The sequence below is a fragment of the Gymnogyps californianus genome, chromosome 2 (assembly GCF_018139145.2).
Source record: "Gymnogyps californianus isolate 813 chromosome 2, ASM1813914v2, whole genome shotgun sequence".
NCBI classification, from domain to species: Eukaryota; Metazoa; Chordata; class Aves; order Accipitriformes; family Cathartidae; genus Gymnogyps; species Gymnogyps californianus.
In genome coordinates, this window is record NC_059472.1 from 104,182,336 (window position 1) to 104,199,621 (window position 17,286).

At 39.5% G+C, this 17,286-nt stretch overlaps 1 protein-coding gene across 1 annotated transcript in view; it reads right to left on the minus strand.

The window, feature by feature from the left end:
• The window catches only part of LOC127013308 (collagen alpha-1(XV) chain-like), a 160,167-nt gene extending 143,097 nt beyond the window's left edge, over positions 1-17,070 (minus strand). Inside the window, exons 1-2 of the mRNA XM_050892108.1 lie at positions 17,010-17,070; positions 16,799-16,881 (exon numbers count right to left, since the gene is read on the minus strand). Coding sequence (XP_050748065.1) covers positions 16,799-16,881; positions 17,010-17,020 — 94 coding nt within the window. The 5' untranslated portion in view covers positions 17,021-17,070. The remainder of the gene's footprint in view (positions 1-16,798; positions 16,882-17,009) is intronic.
• Positions 17,071-17,286: the final 216 nt, after the last annotated feature.

The following is a 17,286-nucleotide window of genomic DNA, read 5'->3' on the forward strand; positions in this document are numbered from 1 at the left end:
ATACTCTGCTCATTTTGCTTTGCTACTGTGGAACCGTGCCCTTGTTGATGAGGTCACTTAACATGGTTGGCTTCCAGCTCCCTGACCTCTACAGAGCAGCCTGCCTTTGATGCTCCCTGACAGTCTATACCTGCTATCAAGAAAATAAGAATTATAGTAACATCTTCCTGAGTATATATTTAGAGCACAGACATATTCATCAAATGGCTTCTAAGTGAAGAAAAACTATGAATGAAAAAAATTGATTCATGTAATTGGGTGTCAAAATTTTCTTGTATCTAGAGAAACATGAAATGTGTTGTCAGATTAATATCATGCCACAAAGAATTTTGTAAGGCAAGTGGTTCTTGGTCTTCAAAGACAGAATTCTGCCAAGTAACACTTTGTAAGGTCATATAGCTGTAAAAATTTACATAATGAGGAACACACATAAGAATTTATTAGTGATTTATATCACAACTAAGACAGGCACAAGTCTTTTTCCAGCAGTCATTGATTTCCAGTTTGGGCAGTGCACACGTATTTGTTTCTGAGTTAAAATTACGAGAAAGAAGTATAGACAATGAGTGTACACCTGTGCTAGGTTTGATTGCATTTTATGAATTTGTGGTAACTAAGGGAAGAAATATATGTTTGTTTTCTCAATCTTCCCACCTACTCTTCTTTGTTTATTCAAGCCCTGATCCTACAATCACTTATGTATGTCATTAACTTTTAGCAGCTGTATAAGCCCCAGTTTCAGCAAGGACTTCTTGCCTGCTTTAAGTTTAAAATGTACATAAATATTGCAGGATGGGAACCTTTCATAATGTTCAGTGATTATCCTAAACTAGAGTGCTGTTTATTTTCTGTGACATATGCATATGTATAGCAGGAATAACACAGAATTAGAACAATAAATCACAGCTTAGCTGACAAAGTCACCAAAACTGATATTTTAGGAGTCTGGCCCCTGTAGGACAGAGTCCTCTGGGTCTGAACTATTTGTTGTACATTTGAGGTAAGCATATCTGGCATAATAAGATAGCATTTTAAAGTAATTAACTCCAGGTAATGAATTATGTCTTCGAGTTAGACAGAGGGGAAATTCTCCTCCATACTATTCTGTATTGCAAAAATGAAAATGCATGTAAAAAGAACATCAAGAAAAGGCAATTGATCTTACGTACTGTATTGATCATGCTGGTGATATCATTAATACTTTTGGCAGACAGTTTTTCATTTTCTGCCTTTAGACATTTTTCCATGCTCAGGATCTGATTTTTTTTTTTTTTTTGAGAAATACTTCTTGAAATCAGAGACTTCACTTTTTATATTGAGTTTAACTTGTGCAGTAGTAGAAGGACAATAATCCAGGAGCTAATGTCATCATAGTCACTGTAGTAACAGGTTTGCTTGTAATAATGCAGAGCTACATTCAGCCTCTGTCCCAAACAGCTAAAGTTGTTATTTCATGGAATTTTCATGGAAAGATTAGGAATTCAGCTACAGCACCCATGTAATTCAAAGCCTAAGTCACTAGAAAGCCTTTCATGGACTTCTGTGGGTCCTGGTGCATATGTCAAATGCCTATGGGACATGCTGTGGTTCCTCATGGCCCCACGATCCCTACGCTAGATTTCACTTTCAAATTAAGTTGTAATTTGAGGCTCATTCTTTTGAAAAAAGACTGCTCCAGTTCCCCATTCTTAGGGTACTGGCCTCCCCACTTCTCTACTAGAATGAAAAGAGGAGGATATTTTACATGTATCAGGATTATTCAGCATCATGCTGCTGAGCAGAAAATCAACAGACAACAAGTGAGGAGGTTACTAAGTCCTTCTGGGGCAGATTGATGGACTGGACATTAGCTGATTTGTCAGATACTATAATAAGCACTTGCCCAAAGGTCTCCCCTCCTGTGAGTCATTTAATGCTACTATAGTTACAGCGATAGGGTCTTCTGAGGCAGGGTGCAACAGCTGCAGAGAAGGATGGACCATAGCGTTTGTGGTCAGTATAGTATGCCTGACCATGAGCCCCTGAAAGGACAGAGAACAAGAAAGGGCTTAACACTTCAAAAATCCTTAACCTCCACCCCCTAAGAAGGGAGGACAAGAGCATTGTTTACTCAGCCTCAGGATCAGCAGCACCATGAGGAAAGATGAAAAGTCATAGGGTTACAGTAACATATTCCTGTGTTCTGCTCCAAGTTTTTTTTGCCAAAAGCATTTTACAGAACTTCAAAACAAGACAGAATGAGAAAGGGAAGTGGAAAGGGAAAGGGAGGAGGAAGAGGGAAAGGGAGAAGGAAGAATAGAGAAGGGGCAAGAGGAAAGGGAAAAGGGAAAAGGGAAGAGGGAAAAGAGAAAAAGGAAAAGGGAAAAGGGAAAAGGAAAAGGGTACATTCTTTGACCCATCTTTAGACAAATATGTAAAGTGGAAAAGGGGTATTTGATTCCATACAAATATTGGGTTTAGTGTTACTGATGGCTGAATTAGTGTTAGCAGCCTACCAGCTCTCTAACTTGTTCTAACAAGCTTCAGAAACAGCAGTGGATTAAGACAGCCAAGCATGATCCAGGTCATATAGTATTACCTGTACTCACTCTCCTGGTCTTTAACTGCCCTTTTCTGTGACCATGGGCAAGCCACTGAGAACCAGATTCACAAAGGAATTAAGCATGTGAAGTCCAACTTTAAGTTCCCTATTTAAAATCATAGAAAAAAGTAGTTTAGAAGGGCCCTCTAAAGGTCATCTAGTTCAATCTGCTGCTCAATACAGGGCTAACCTGAAGAATCAGGTTGCTTAGAGCCCTGTCTAGTCAAGTTTAGGATATCTGCAAGGATGGAGATCCCACAACCTCTCTCAGCAACATTTTACAGAACTTAATCACTGTCATGGTGAAGAAATTTTTTCCACTTGTTCAATCAAAATTTCATTTGCTGCAACTTTTGTCTGTAATTTGTCCTCTTGCTCTGTTTTGTCCTCTGAGAAGGGTCTGACTGTCATCTCTATAATCACCTATGAAGCGATGATGGGGCCCACATCGTCACCTTACCCAGGAGTGGAAATTTCTTGAGATACAGGGTGGCTGAAGTAGTTACAAGAGACACTTAGTGTTTACAAGTCAACAGTAATAGAATATTGAACAAGAACAGCTGACGAAGTGGTGATGCTCCAGTAAGGAAAGAAAGGATGATGCCAGGTATATATACTACATACTCCAGGCTATTCTAGCTGCTTAGCAGAAGTTTTGTCTTCAGGTGAAGAATGCTTTAAGTTTCTAAAGTGGACTAAGAGAGGTTCATTTTGGGAAATCCCCAGATAACATGAAGACAACCCTCAATCTTTAGGTTTTCCCTACAACTTACAAGATGTATTTTAAGCAATCTGGCTATTGAGACCTCTTTGTGTCATGACCATTATAGAGTATGTAGAGAACCATCTGAGGCCTGTCAAATCGATACACTTGCACTTTAGGAAAGATACAGGCATTAGGACTGAGATCGTCCCTGATCCTTGTGCAGATGCATGAGGATATGGAGAAAAGTGCTGAGTGCCTCCCCACCTCTTCTGGTTTCTGAATGCAAAGTCTGCTCCTTCTACATACTTTGAATCAAAAATGGAAATGCCAAAAGGAGTTTGAGGCACACTGTTGTCCCAGCTTCCTCAGTAAGGAAACAAACACTACCTACCAACCACTTGGATGATGGTGTCACTCTAATAGACTGTTCTACGTGACTTTTCTGTCATGGATTTTGGTCTGCGTTGTTTGTGTTGCACTGATCTGCATATAAAGATTTATCCATAAAGAAGAGAAAACACAGCAGAGCTAAATATTCAGATGGGGAAAAATAATTTTTGTTCATATCTAATAAACATATCACACAGGGATAGTTTAATACTTCAGTGTGTGGCTACAGTATAGTAATTATACACAGAACAGATGGCAAGACAAGGTATTCATGTAGATAAGCTAGCTTTCCCCATAGTTGCCTCCGGGATTTGTACCAAATCATGCATTTACTAGTAAAGTTTTGTTCTGCTGACTGTATAGGAGCGAAATGAGACACTAACTTCTTCTGAACACTCTTTATGGGAATTCTGCAATGTGTCTGGAAACAATATATCTTGAAATAGGATGCTTAGGATACAAGTAACTTCAGTATCCCACAGAGTTGCTAAGTAAGTATTCATTTAATATTCATACTGTAAATTCTCAGGGGTGTCTGCATTAACTCCTAGTTGGAGCAGCAGTTTTTTCCCACTGGTTATGTCTTTTTTTCAGAAATAAAAAGCAACTTTGATCAACATAGAAAAAATTAGCTTTCTGAAGGGTAATATTTCAGGAGAAATTACGAAAGCCTCCTTGTTGGACAATTCAAAGCTGGTGTGGGAAAAGCAGTTACAGAGTTGCCACAATTCTGTTCTATCTTTTGAAATTCTGTAAGAGAAGTGTGAAAAGGAGCTACAATACTTCAGGTCACCAGTGATTTGTTTATTTTTCCACTGGGAATGCATCCTTTAAATTTTAAGCATGTTCAGATTTATACTGAACACCATCCCCACCCCCCATTCATCATATCTCTGGACCAGGAAATTGCCATGTGGTACTTATTTGTCAGATTTGCATCTCATGATATATATTTGTTTCACTGTAAGTGCATCAGAAAAAAAATCACAGCAAGAAATATACATGTAGAATCAAGGCCTTGATTATAATATAAGGCCACTTTAGCAGTATTTTGAGTTCAGCCAAGTATTGTTTGTTAAAAAAAATGCAGTTATACACTAATATATCATATATTGTAGAACTCTAATTAAAAATTCAAAACTCTTTCAGATAAGTGTTTTTACATTAATACCATTTCACTACAATAACTGATGGGTTATTTTGATCAAAAGCCAGATTTTTTTCAGCTGAGAAAACTTGCACGTGTCATATACCTTTCCTGTAATTGCATTTGAAAGAAAACTAAAGACAGAAAAAAAAAATCAAACCATGTGTGTCAAACCACATTCACAGCTAGTCTGAAAAGGATGAAATGTTTGCTTTTTTTTTTACAGTGAATAGCAGGAACGGGTTAGATTCATACATACACACAATCGCAAGCACCGCAAAACGGCAGTACTACTGTGGAGCATTCATTGTACAGGAGTAGTTCCTCCGACCAAGTCAAGAGCTATGTTGGTTTGGCAAAGGCTTGAAACAGATGGAACTGGAACAGCTTGTGAAAAGCTGAAGACTAAGAAAAGCTAACACTTTGGCCCTCTGAGAATAAAAAAGCATCATATTCACAGAAGTGATGCAGTGTATTAAGTTAGTATGTAGTTAACCAAAGTGGGATGGCAGAAATAAAGATCCGTACTGTGGAGAGACACTGTGCCCTCACACCCCACTCTGCGATGCAGCCAATGGACTGGCAAGGAGGATTACTGAGCCTGATCAATGGATACTTTGATGTTAGGAATTCCAAATATGAGAGAATTCCTAGAAAAGCCTTAGGTTTTGCATAATTTTCCCCTTATTTTCTTCACCACTACATACTTCGCTTTGTAGACCACCATATACATGTTGCTGCCTAGTAATTAAACAAGCTACCAGTACATTTGTTTTGGTTGTTCACAACAGCCCTTTGCCTTCTTGAAGATATACCTTCTAATGAAACAGAACAGTACTGAGCCAGAAGTTTTCTGTGGGACAGAAAGAAACACAGGGACAAACAGTAACAACTCTAAATTAGCGTATTTCAAGAAACAATGTACGCTGCAAAGTACGCTTGAGTATGATGGCTGTTAGTTATCAAATTAAGACATCAAACATATCATGATGCAGTATATACATATAATGGTGGGGAAAAAAGGACTTGATACATACTGTCATCTGTTCAGCTTCTTTGGTACCATCAAGGAAGAGAGAATAATACATCTAGAAAAGCTACATAGTTCCTCTCCCACCCCAAACAGATCTGCTCTTTCTAGGTGCTTGTTTTTCCCATGAGCATGGCTCATGGCTCAACAAGTCTTAAAATTTTTGCAGGGATCGCTTTTAATTATGGGACCACATTCTACCTGAGATGTTCAGGTAAGTTTGCTGTCAGGTAGTTATTTCCATTAAAAGGCATTTTCAGTTTTGTTTGTTTAGCTTTAGTGAGGTAGTTCTGGCTTCTTCCAAGGCAATTTTGAGCTTCTGTTGGTTTTCTTCCACTATTATTCCCCAGGACAAAACTGATATCTCTTACTTTGTAGCCCATAAAAATCATGTAGTGTTTTCTAGTTAAACAGTTTACCTAAGTAGAACACTATATAACGACAGTCTGAGAAAATAGTACTTCCTAAACAGAAACTGAATGCACATAACAGATATGCTCTGAAGTTTCAATGACACTTTTTTGAAAAACCAAGTAGAAAATACTTGGAGCAAATTGTGCTCCACCATCTTCTTTCCTTGGGGGAAGCAGTAAGCGCTTCTTTTTCATGTATTTATTTCTTGTATACATACATGTTTGGATACATAAATGAAGATTCTATTGTCAAACTGACAGTCTTTTGGTCTTCTGTAGTACTCTTGCCACAAAACTGAGAAGGACTTCTCTGAGCTAACACTGCTATTTGCATTCTGTCTGCCCATATCGCACATATTCCACTGTCACTTGCAAAATAATGTAATCCAAATGGCTTACTCTAAGCTTCATCTTTCTTAGGCAAACAAAGCACTTTTAGGAACTTTTTGATTCTGAGATCTACACTTAAAGTTATTGGGAGCTCTACCTTACGCACTAGGAGGGCACTGTCCACAAGTACATTTCAGTCTGGACTCAGAAACATTCACGGTCTGTCAGTTTTGATTGCATTTGTTGAGATCTAAATCTGGGTATCTTAGCTGTCAGAGTATTTTGTCTTAGATACCATGCACAATTTTGTCTCTCATAGAAGACTCAGTTCTCTGTCACTTCAGAAATTTGACCATTTGGTCACTGAAAGAAAGAAAGAAAACAAAGCTCTGAAAATAAAGTCTATCTTCTTATGCATGTAGTGACTAGTTGCACCTTGTAGAAGCCTGTGTTTGTAAAAGGATAATGCAGCTGAACTTCAGGTTACACTACCATGTACTGTAACATTAAGCTCCAGGTCCTTACAATGATATGGATAGGTATGTACGCAGAAATCCAGAAGTCTAGCTTGGTCCTCTGTTCTGAATGGCACAGAAGAGCCAGTCTTGGTAACTCTTATTTAGCTAAATAGCTTGATAATTAACCAGATAATTAACCCACTAAAACCAGAATGCCTTAGACCACTCAGCCATTCTAACCCTTCTGCAAGCATTGATACAATATTCTTCTATCCAGGTTAGGAAGTGCAACTCTGAATGGGCAGGCAGCTGCATGGGTAAGTAACTGGTTGGATGACTGGGCTCAGAGCATAGTGGTTAATGGGTCATTCTCTGCCTTGAGGTAACAAGCAGACCACAGGTGTCTACTCTGAGATCTGTCCTGTTTAACATCTTTACCAGTGACTTGAGGAGGCAATGCAGTGAACTCTGATGAAGTTTGCAGGTGACATCAAAGGAGGAGGGGGGGGAAGGGGGCAATTGATGTGCTCAGGGACAGGGCTGCCATCTAGAGGGACCTAGAAAGGCTGAAAGAATGGCACAACAGGAATCTTATAAAATTCATCAAGGACAAATGCAAAATCCTACACCAGTCAAGGAAGAAATCTCTGCAAGCATACAGGGCGAGCAACAGCTCTGGAGAAAAGGACCTGGGGGTCCTGGTAGGCAGCACACTCAACATGAGCCAGCAGCATGCCCAAGCAGCAAAAGCTGCCAACAGCACTGTTGGCTGTAATGACAGGAGCACAGCTAGTAGCAAGAGGGAAAAGATTATTCCCCTTTACTTGACACTCATTAGACCACATGTAGAATACTGCATCTGGTTTAGGGACCCCAGTAAAAGAAAGACATTGATAAACTGGAGCAGATTCAGCAGACTGCTGCTCTAAGGCAGACACTCCAATCCTTTAATTATTTCAGTTGCCCTTTACTGGACTTGTCCAGTATGTCCGTGTCTCTCCTAAACTGGGAAGCCCAGAGCTGGACACAGTACTCCAGATGTGGCCTCACCACTGGGAGGAAGGGAAAGGTCACTTCCCTCATCCTGCTGCCTATATTTTTCCAAACACAGCCCAGGGTGCTCTTGGCCTTCTTTGCCACAGGGTACATTGCTGGCTCATGATCAGCTTGTCCACAAAAACCTCCAAGTCCTTTTCAGCAAGGCTACTTTTCAGCCAGTCCTACCCCAGCTTGTACTAGGTTAATCCTCACCAGGTGTGGGACTTGGCATTTCCTTTGCTGAAAGTCAGGAGATTTCTGTTGATACTTTTTTCCAGCCTGTCAAGGGCTCTCTGAATGGCAGCACAACCATCCCATGTATCAGCTACTCCTCTCAGTTTTGTGTCATCTGCAAACTTGCTGAGGATGCAGTCTATCACATCACCCATGTTGTTAATGAGGATGTGAAAAAGTGTTGGTCTCAGTATGCACCACAGGGTACACTAGTAGTAACTGGCATTGAGCTGGACTTCACACCGCTGATTACACCCCTTCAAGCGCACATAGTTCAGACAGTTGTCAATCCACCTCACTGACCACTTATCTAGTCCGTACTTTATGAGTTTATCAATGTGGATGTTACAGGAGATAGTGTTGAAAGTCTTGCACAAGTCAAGACACAAATATGAACTGTCTTTCCCTCATCCACTGAGCTTGTCATTCTATTGCTGAAGGCTATGAGGTTCTCGGGCATGATTTTTCCCTTCACAAATATGTGCTGACTACTAATCACCTTGTTCTTACTAGGTCTGGAAATAGCTTCTGTGATTATGTGCTCCCACACCTTCCCAGGGACTGAGATGAGCTGATCAGCCTGCTGTTCCCCAGATCCTACTCCTTGCTCTTCTTGATATTAGGAGTGACATTGGCTTCCTTCCTGTCCTCAGGAACCTCTCCTGATCACCAGGATCTTCCAAAGATAATCAAGAGTCCTATCTCAATGACATCAGCCAACTTGATGAGCCCTCCTGGATGTGTCCCATCAGGTCCCGTGGACTTGCATATGTCCAACTGGTTTCAATGCTCCCTCACTCAGTCCTCCTCAATGGAGGGTAAATCTTCCTTGCTCCAGACTTTCCCAGTGGTTTCAGGGGCTCAGTTTCCTGAAGGGAAATCCTACCAGTAAAAAGCAAGGCAAAGAAGGCATTGTATACCTCGGCAGTTTCCATGTCCCTGTCACCAGGTTCCTTGCCTCATTCAGCAGCAGGTCCACATTTTTTCTAGTCTTCTTTTTGCTGCTGGTATACCTGTAGAAGCCCTTATTGTTGCTCTTCACATCCCTTGCTAGATTTAATTCCACATGGGCTTTGGCTTTCCTGACCTCATTACTGTACTCTCAGACAGTGTCTCTATGTTTCTGCCATGCCACCTGAGCCTGTTTCCACCTCTTGTATGCGTCCTTTTACTGTTCGATTTTAGTCACATGAAATATCACCAGAGATGAATCAGAGCTTGGATGCCACACTGATTTATGTTCTGAAACTGTTTTGCAGTAAACCTCAGTTACGGGCTATTCAGAATATCCACACAACATAGCTAGTGCTTATAGGAAACATTGAAGCATGTCTTGGAGCAATATTCTTTTCTCTCAAGAGTCATCAACTTGCTCTTTAGCAGGCAGCACAAAATTAAAATCTTTTCTAGGTGGGTTCTGTTCTCCTTGAGTTAGGTAATGCGTATCACTTGCAAGAAGGGAAGTGGATATAAAATGCAATGAGCAATGACCATGCAATATAATGCCCTCTTAGTCCCTGACCACCAAAAAAGTACAGAGGAAGTCAAAAGTTGTATTCAGCTTTCCAAAGAAGCAGAATCAGACATCCTGACTATGTATAGAACTGTGATTTCACCGTTCAGCGAAAGATATGCCACAAATAGGACTGGAACTTAATGCTACCTGAGTAGTTATAAGTTACTATGGTAGGAACTGATCACAGCAAAAAGTGGATTCGGTGGCAGCAGTGGAGGTAGACCCAGAGTCATAAGACCCTGGAGATTCCCAAGCATAGAATGAACTGGCTAAAGCCCATTCTTGTTAATATTCTATCTTCTGTACTGAAGGTGAAGCAAAAGACCATGAATGATGGTGCAGTTCAAATTAAAATCTCATCACTGAATCACTATTACCAACTTCAGGCCTCCGTCAATTGAATGTTTGGAATGAAACACACTTGTGTGCCTCCAGAAAACCCTGGTTCTTTTCAGAACCCCTCAGAAAAACTTGGTTCAGACTGTGGTTCTTCTCAGATTGGGCTGCAAGACAGATATTGATTGAAAATACTGCAGTTCTTTGGCAGGGCACATTCAGCCCTGTCTGTTGCTTTTTCCAAGGCTTTCTCATCAGAAGGTATCCTGAATAATACATCTGTTGTTTCACACTCCTCATATGCATATACATTAAAATTAGGGTTTGCCCATTTTACTTATTCTTTGGGAGAATTCTACCTGCATTCTACTCTCTGCAATGTCTGTTACTTTCCATGTTTGGGAACAGGAGCTACTAGAGATGGGAAGATTACATGGATAGAATTCACTACGGTCCAAATTGCTGGCTAATTTTTTTGGTTTTTAAACCTGCTGTAATTGTGTGGGTTGGCCAAATGGGAAAAGATTGTTTGATGACCTAGAAACAGTGGTGGTAAATAGTCATCCTCTCTTAAATGGGTAACACTAATGACATCTGAAATAAAGCCTTCAGATTTCACCAGACTGCACAATTCACTGTCTTTCTAGCCAAGGCACACTGTGTAAATTGGCAAAGCTACCGCATGAATTTGGTCAAATGTGAGATACCACTATGAGAAAAACCAGACCAATCCACAGCTCACACACCAAAAGAAAGGGGAAAAAATCACAGCCAAAGGGACAGGCAGCCTCCAAAACAAGTGTTTGATTTGGAAATTAACATGTTAGAATAAGAAATAAGTTCTTTGGAACCCTTTGAATATCCCAAACATAAATAGTGCAATCAAATCTTCTCTTCCGATGCTCTTTTATTGAAATGGCAGCTGGCAGCTGAAATCTGTAGTTGTGTCTGTGTTCACCTGCTTGAACCAAACAAGCCAAGGTTATTATGCACACAGTGTAAATCACTGTATTCTGCTAGCTACTCCTAGCCACTTAAAGCGGTATTTCTCGTTCTCTCCAGTCATCCCTTCACTTCTGTAGCAAGGAGTGGTAGTTCAGTACCTGACACTAGATCATTAGTATCAGGCATTGTCCTTAACATATAGGAAATGAATCACAGTTGAAACATTTTAATTAAATTGATGCTGGTTAGCAGGTACTACCAGAAGTACCTGGAGTACCTGGAACTAGCAGTTTTTATGCAGCAGCTGCTGCATAGGACACAAATTGAGTAACACAGCAATAGTACAAGGCTGTGTGAAATCCATGAGTGGGCATGGCAGTGCCCAAACAGATGTATATGCATTTAAATACTCAGGAGACCACTAGGACTTCTTTCACGAAATTCCTTGTGTTGCATTGTCTAGAACTGAGCCAGAACAACATAGAAAGGAAGTATTTCAGTATGGTCTTTCTCAGCAGAGCAGGTCCTTCAAACACCATTTAGTGGCAAACGCAAGCACAATTGAGATTTCAAGTTCTATTCAGATCATGGAAACACCTGCTTACTGCAGGCTTCCAGTGTGATCAGGGCGCCTTCAGAGAGGAAATGAAGATAGCCATTATAACGCTATATCCACCCCAGCTGGTTTCCCCTTCTGAGGCCTCAAAGGCGGCCAAAAAAAATCTTCTGTTGCCTGGTAGAGTAGCTTAGCAAACATGTAGTTTATTGTCCAAGAGAATTAGCATGTAGAGGGTGTTACGCAGAAAACGAATCCATTTAGAAAAGTGACAAAATGGAACAAATTTACTAAATCAATCTCTTCAGCTACTCATACAGATGACCCCGACTGAACCCAACTGATTTTCTATAGTAAATTAACTATGTTTTGCATGGAAAGGCATTTTATCAACTATGAAATCATGCTCAGCCCCACATTAAAAACATGCACAACAGCTGGTAACAGCCTGAAGACGCCCCTGAAAGATACACAGTGGCTTGTTTCATTTAGACTCAAGTGCAGTTTGATGATGTCCAAATGCTCGGTCTGGTACAAGAGGATATAGTGCCATCTAAGTTATCTTTACGAAATACTGTGCTCCCTACAGACCAGCATTACTGTAATTGTGTTCTGTCTTAGGAAAGAATAGACTGAACCATCCGTATCACCACATAAGTCAGTGTGATTGTACACATTTAACACTCAAAGCACATACAGTAATATCTTGATAGAAACAAGTTTTTAAATGTATATACATATTTATTTCCACTCATTAAGTCGGTTCATTGTGAAGAGAAGTGCCGGCTAGCTGCTTGTATGAATCACACCAGTTCATCAACAGCCAATGAAAGTCAATCATTCAGGATTCCTCCATTAAACTCAGCAGGTCATGAGGGCAAAGTTTATGTCAACAGCCTAATGACAGCCATTCTGTGTACAGAGAGCCAAGGAAAGAGACAAATATTTACTTTATGTAAACTATTGCTGAGCATGTTACTTAGGGCAAGAAAGCGCTGTTCAGCTTGGCTAATAATAAAACCCAGATGTCAATGAGAAATTTGTAAAGCTTCTTTTAGAGCACATAAACATAATACAAACTGCTGAACCACATACATTTAAACAACTTTTTTCCAAATTTTTTTTAAAGGCATGCACTGATTTGAATGCCAAGAACTGAAAAACACTGACAACTGCCTAGATAGCCTGGAAGAATAAATATGACTTCTGCAAGAGGCCAGAGCAAGTGACAGAGAGGACTCTATCATTCAAACTTCAGCAGAGTTAACATTCAGATTTTATAGCTTTAGTTCTGTCCACTGTCTGGGTACCAGTATGTCCAGGACTTTGTTCTGAGCACCTATTCACTAACTTAATTTGTGGCTGAAGATGCAAAGCCGCATGGAAAAAACAGCCAGGGTAACCAATGTAAACCAAGATACTTTATCAGGTGTAATTAAAGGCCAAGTACATGCACCACAAGGTACTACAAGATAGAATAACATAGACTACACTTTTATGTACAGATAGATACATGCTTAATTGTAATTTGAACAAAGGACAAGTGATGAAGTAATTTATTAAGACACCAACATATCTTTAACCCTCTCACACATAAACCCATTTAGAATAGGGTACTATATTTGCACAATTTTCATGAACACAGGAGAAAAACTGCAAAAGCGCTCCATAGTTCAAATGACACTGTATTTGGGTGAAGAGGAAGAAGGCATATTATTCCTTACCTTTTTGCACACGTGCAATGCTAGCTGCAATGAAAGGGACTAAAATCTTCCAACAGAGTTAGTAAAAATTCAGAATTCTATCTCACAGGAACTGCTGAGATTTCAGAACTCCTGTTCAGTTTCACTCTAAAGCAAGATCCAAGTATTTCTTAAGAGTTTGGGTGAAATAATGACCAAATCCCATCAATTTGCAGAACATGCAACAGAATTTTAAACTGAAATAGGTAAAAAAATTTTTATATTCTGTCACAATACATAGCTTGATCTACAAGTTACATAACAGATATCAAACTTCATTTTAACAAACTAAACAGATGTCATTTTAATCAAGAAGGGGTTTCAGCTCGTACTGTGAATTAGTAACTCATGATTCTAAATATACGGTTTTAAATACTCTGTTTTATTGTCTGTCCCATTTTATAAAGAAAGCAGTAGTCAGACATTCTAGGACTTGGAAATGAAAGCAACACTTTCTACAAAAGTCCCAACATCACACAAGTTCACTAAAAAGTTAAACTAAAACCCAGAAGTTCTCAAACAATTTCAAAGACTGCCATCTGAATTTTCCTGCTACACTTTCCCACCATCCTTTCAGTTTGTTTCCTCCTTCTCTGTAGGAACTGTCCATAATTATATGATTTCCTCAAGAAGAACAAGACTTGGTCAAAACACTTTTCCTGATAGGAAACTGATCAAAATTTTCTAACTAATCTTTCTAATCTCTCTCACAAGTACATGGCAGAGCTCAAGCCCTCTGCTGGAGGGCTGCTGAGGCTTTTGTTTTTATCTGCACCCTCCACCCCCCTCCGCAATTCGGTGCTCCCCTGGGGAAAACAAGAAGACAAGGCTATAGCTGCCTAATCGCATACCAGTAAGCAAATTCACTAGACCTCATTGAAGAGGTTGTCTGACTGGTGAAGGCAAAGATGACACATGTTTCTCCTCTAAACTCTTTGAGGGTCACTACTTTGTCTACAGGTTTGTAAAAAAATAAGTTACTCCTTCCTCATCCCTCAGTGAATAATTTAATCCACGAGAAATTTTCTTGACATTATTTAACCAACTCAAGAACATCTCAAGGTATTTTTTTCCTTTTGCATATAGCCTGTACAATGGTACAGCAGAAGACACCTGTGCTGTTCCTCTAAAACCACGTTTACTCATTCCCAGTTCCTCTTACATAAAAAGGAAGTTAGAGATATAAATATGTGCTATGAGGAGACAGAGGAGAGGTCAGCCATCAGAAAAGCAGCGCAACAATATTCAATGGGCTGGAGAATCCTGGAAAGCAGTAATCTTAAAGTAGACAGTGACAAAATGAACACTGGATAAAGCATAAGTTTAGCAGCAAAAGGCCTGAATACCAGAGGGTCAAGTCATCTCCCTGTGTCTCCAAACATTTTCATCTTAAATACATCATTTATTTCTGTGTGCTCTATTACTAAAAGGAACTGTAGGAAAGGAAAAAGAGGTTATTTCTGCAATAGCTAGACTAAAAGATTTGAAGTATATACCTCTTTACTTATTCACTCTTAAATAGTTATGGGGAGAATTTATACCCTTCATGTATTTGCAGCACCAGAAAAAAAACAAAGGTTATTCCTATTTCTAGCACTCAACACCTGATTTCAGGAGATGAAAACATTTAAACCAAGCATCAGGAAAATACTGCTTGTTAACATAGTATGATGTTGTGGAATAGAAAGCATGAGCTCCCTATTACGTCAGGCACTTAAAAATCAGATGTAGAAAAATTTAGTAAACATTTGGGAACAGGAACTTTTGTATTAACAGACAAATGAGTAGGGAAGAATATTAGGCTAGGACCATCATGCAGGAACACATTCCCAGAACAGTCTCCAAGTCTCCAGTGATCTAAGGAGACTTGCACAACCACACTTGATCTTCATTCATGGCAAGGTTAGGAGTCCTTCCAGCAGTAATAAGATTCTGCACAGGAAGAAGCTGTCCTGTATCAGTAGGCGTTACCTTTCCTACTTCTGACTTCTGATCTGACTTTCATAGGGTAGGATATTTAAAGAACCAAAGCTTCAGGTAATAGAAACTGGCATAGATCCACCAAAAAAGAAATTGTGTGTCAAATAAATATTTGTTCTTTTTATCACTGTACTTGTAGTTTTAATGAGCTTCTGCTTATTAACTTCTACGTGCCAAAATTTGGTTCTCTCCTGTCCAGATCTCACTCACTGCACTGTCATTCGTCAGCTCAGGAAAAACATTTTTGCCTGATGCAACAGATTTATCTCCAATATATATGCAATATATTGTGTTTCTGTCGCTATTCAGACATATATTAACATTTTCCTCATTCTAATACCTGGTTCCAGTTTGTTTCCTTAATTAACTATCTGTAATACAGCATTACATATTTCTCATCTGCACTTATAGCATTCGTTAGTGAAAACAAATCTGTGGCTTTTTCTCCTACTGAAATAACTACCTAGAGCTTTGGCTCTTAGATGCACCATCTATTCTATGGCAGTGTTAGTTAAAAAGGAAAAAAAACGTCTGAGTAACATTAAAGTCTTCATGTGCAATATCTACTTCCCTTCAATAATTTCTAATGCTCCTATCACATAGTTATCTAGGGGTCAATTACATAACAAATGCAGAGTATTTTTGATGAGATGGTAAAAAACCTCTTTTTGACATAAGTATCATTGCTCATAATGGAAAAGTAATATATGAAGCTTTTTCACTTTTCTCAAAATTACATGTAAACTTTTAAATCTATGTTCTCTCTCTTAAGTTAAATTTGAAGCTATGTCTTCCAGAGATGCTGAGGGATTTGGCTCTGTTACAAGAACATATGATCTGCAATTACAGAAAGACTTTTCACTGAAAGTCCATAAAGGCTAGGCTGGTAAAACTAAACATTTAACTCGAGATCTGAAAATCACTGTTTGCTCAGACACTTACCAGAAGAAATCTCTATGCACTGGAACAAGCATCACATTTGTGTCTTTGCACTCACACCGTGCCTGGCACATTCCTGATATCTCCAGAGTGACACATACGTCTATCCTAATTGCTTTCTGCTACCTTTCTCTGATGTGATACACCCAAAAACATTCAGTATTCTCAATTTCTTTGTAGTACTTTCTGTTGATTATTACACTCTGAAGAAATATGGAGAGAGCAGGCATCATAGGCTGCCTTACAGCTGGGGAACCAACGTATTTATTTTCCCTTTTCCAGAATGAATGGCAATTTAAGATCTTAACTGGCAGCAGCTTCCCTATATGAAATGAAGAACAGTAAGCAGCAGAGAAAATGAAGATCTGAAATGTAGAGTCTCTTGCCATATTAGGAAAGCATATCTTAAAATTAACCCTTACTCTCAATTTATAGACACGATTTGGAGAAGTCTTACCTTCTATGATCTGAGCTGCTGAACCAGCATGGATTGACAAGCCAAAGAGCAGTAGCAGCAAGTCCCAGGTCCACCAGGCATGCCTGGAGCAGGTGTGCCAAAAAAATAAAAGGGGGATGGGGGGTGGGAAAGAATGAGACCAAAGAGTGTAATACAGGAGCATAAGGGGAAAAAAAAAGAAAAAGTAAAATTTAGAAGTGAGAGTTCTTACCATGAGAGCATTTTTTGAGAGTCAGTTGAAAGACCTCAAGTGAGGAAAAAGTTCAGTGCACATGAGTTTTATGCTTATGAAAATAAGAAGTTAATAAAAACTGGAGCCTGCTGTTTCTCCTCCAACGTTCAGACACAAGTGGAACAAAGGCAGCTCTCAGGCTCTCTGTGTGACTCACTGCAATTCAGTGCTCCAGCTCTGAAATCTGACTCCGTGTAGACTTTCCTGTCAGACCACTGCCGAAAACTTCCTACTTTATTTATTGATGGGCACCCCT